This window comes from Terrapene carolina, unplaced genomic scaffold (genome assembly GCF_002925995.2).
Source record: "Terrapene carolina triunguis isolate 2854851 unplaced genomic scaffold, T_m_triunguis-2.0 Scaffold69, whole genome shotgun sequence".
NCBI classification, from domain to species: Eukaryota; Metazoa; Chordata; order Testudines; family Emydidae; genus Terrapene; species Terrapene triunguis.
Genome location: NW_020664420.1, coordinates 42,749,704 through 42,752,019, shown reverse-complemented (window position 1 = coordinate 42,752,019; position 2,316 = coordinate 42,749,704). Strand labels below are relative to the sequence as shown.

The 2,316-nt window shown below is 38.5% G+C and overlaps 1 protein-coding gene across 1 annotated transcript; it reads left to right on the top strand.

Annotated features, from left to right (window-relative positions):
• Positions 1 to 204: 204 nt before the first annotated feature.
• ANKRD34B (ankyrin repeat domain 34B) lies at positions 205 to 2,082 on the top strand. Its single transcript, XM_024214937.1, has one exon. The coding sequence runs from the start codon at positions 222 to 224 to the stop codon at positions 1,767 to 1,769; it is 1,548 nt and encodes a 515-aa protein (XP_024070705.1). The 5' UTR covers positions 205 to 221; the 3' UTR covers positions 1,770 to 2,082.
• The last annotated feature ends 234 nt before the right edge of the window (positions 2,083 to 2,316 follow it).

The following is a 2,316-nucleotide window of genomic DNA, read 5'->3' as shown; positions in this document are numbered from 1 at the left end:
GGGAACAGTTATTCCTTAAAGATGTAAATAAGTGATTTAATATGGCAATGTAATTTAATATTTAAAAATGTTTTGCTTGTTCATGAAAATGGAAAGATTATATTTTCACAAATTACTATCAAATAAGGAAATTATAGGCTGGTTAATCTTTTTCCTATTCGTTCTCTCTGAAAATTAGGTGTTATTTTCGACAGCTAGGGAAGAACAAGGGCACGACTGGTATGATGGATGAAGCTGTAGAGGTATCAGCTGACGGGAACTCCCTTATAAAAGCTGTTTATCAAAGCAGACTTCGCCTCACAAGACTGTTGTTAGAAGGTGGAGCATACATTAATGAGAGTAACGACCGAGGTGTAACACCTTTAATGATTGCTTGTAAGACACAGCATGTGGACCAGCAGAGTGTTAGCAAAGCAAAAATGGTTAAATATCTGCTAGAAAATAAGGCAGATCCAAATATACAGGACAAATCTGGAAAGACAGCCTTGATGCACGCATGCTTGGAAAAGGCTGGCCCTGAAGTGGTTTCTTTGTTGCTGAAAAATGGAGCTGACCTAAGTCTGCAAGACCATTCTGGTTACTCTGCACTTGTTTATGCAGTAAACTCTGAAGACCGAGAGACCCTGAAAGTTCTCCTAAATGCTTGTAAAGCAAGAGGAAAAGAAGTAATCATCATTACAACAGACAAGTCTCCATCTGGAAAACAGACAACTAAACAGTACTTAAATGTGCATCCTAATGACATTGAGGAATGCCATTCTCCAACTGCCTGCACTTCCCCATCAGAAATAGAACTTAAAACATCTCCACTTTCAAATTCACGTGAAACAGAAAAACCTCTTTTTAGCTTTAAAGATCCAGATCAGCCTGGAAGCATGGAAAATATATCTGAGCCAGTCTCTCCTACTAGAAAACCAAATTTAACACATGGAGGACCCAAGCTGGCACAAGTGCAGCGTCTGCATTCTGAGTCTTGGATAAAAAGCTCTCTGTTCCATCAGAATAAAATTTCCTCTTTACAAGAAGAACTTCAGGATATAACTCCAGAGGAAGAACTGTCTCTGAAAGTCAATGGTCTAGCCTTATCCAAGAGATATATTACTAGACACCAAAGCATTGATGTAAAAGACACTGCTCATTTGTTGAAAATCTTTGATGAAACTGGCTCAAGAAAGTTGTCATATGAGGAGATAAATTCTCAGTCACTTTATGCTGAGGGAAACCATAGCCAGAGTGAAATTCCTGTGGATCAGGATTCAGATTCAGTGCAAATGAGATTTGTTTCAACCCTGAGAAGTATTATTCAAAAAAGAAGCTTAGGGGCAAATCACTACAGCTCTGATTCTCAGCTAACTACTAGCCTGAGTCCTGCTACCACAGAAGATAGCAAATCACTTCTAGGAAAGAAAAAGGTTCTCTCTCTTTCTCCCTCTTTGTTATCAAGTTCCAGAGAATTGCTAGAGAACATGCCTCCTGGTCCACTGAACAGGAGAAACCATGCTGTTTTAGAGAGACGAGGGTCAGGAGCCCTCTCTTTAGATCACATTGCCCAAACTAGGCCAGGTTTCCTTCCACCTTTAAATGTGAATCCTCATCCTCCAATTCCAGATATTAGTTTTAGCAACAAGATTTCTGGAATTGTTTCTTTTGGACAAAAAAACCTAATTCCAACAGCACCTGCTTTTCCCAAGGAGTTCAAAAGTAACAAAATGTTGGTAAGGAGGCAGTCATTGCAAACTGAACAGATTAAGCAACTTGTGAATTTTTAACACTGTACTAAAGTGTTAATAGATTTATACAACATGTACATACTTGCAGCTTTATTCATTTGGAATAAATATTCCCCAAAGCAGAGAGCCCACACAAGGTCCTCTGCACCACAAAGGCCCTTAACATGGGATTCTTCGATGGACTCTGAGATGAGTTTCATCTTAGATTTAGCAGATAAGTGTGTTCAGCTAAATTTACTCTGCTGCTATAATCTGCAAAGTGACAAATAATATATTTTCACCATATTTTTCATAATAGAAAACTAAAACACTATGGGCCTGATTCTCTGTGGCCCCATACTTTGAGTCATTGACACAAAACACTTATTCTGATTTGGTAGCATTTTACACCCAGTGTGTACTCACTTTGCACAGATATAAGTGACTACATAAAGTGCAGGGCAATGGAGAATTAGGCTATATGATAGTAGTTCCATCAATGTAAGTAGAGAATAGCTATCAGAAGCTGATTAGTAGAAGTTACAAGCCCCTAAGGAACAGAGAACGGGCTTAATGTGGGAAAATTATACAAAATAGCTACAATCCT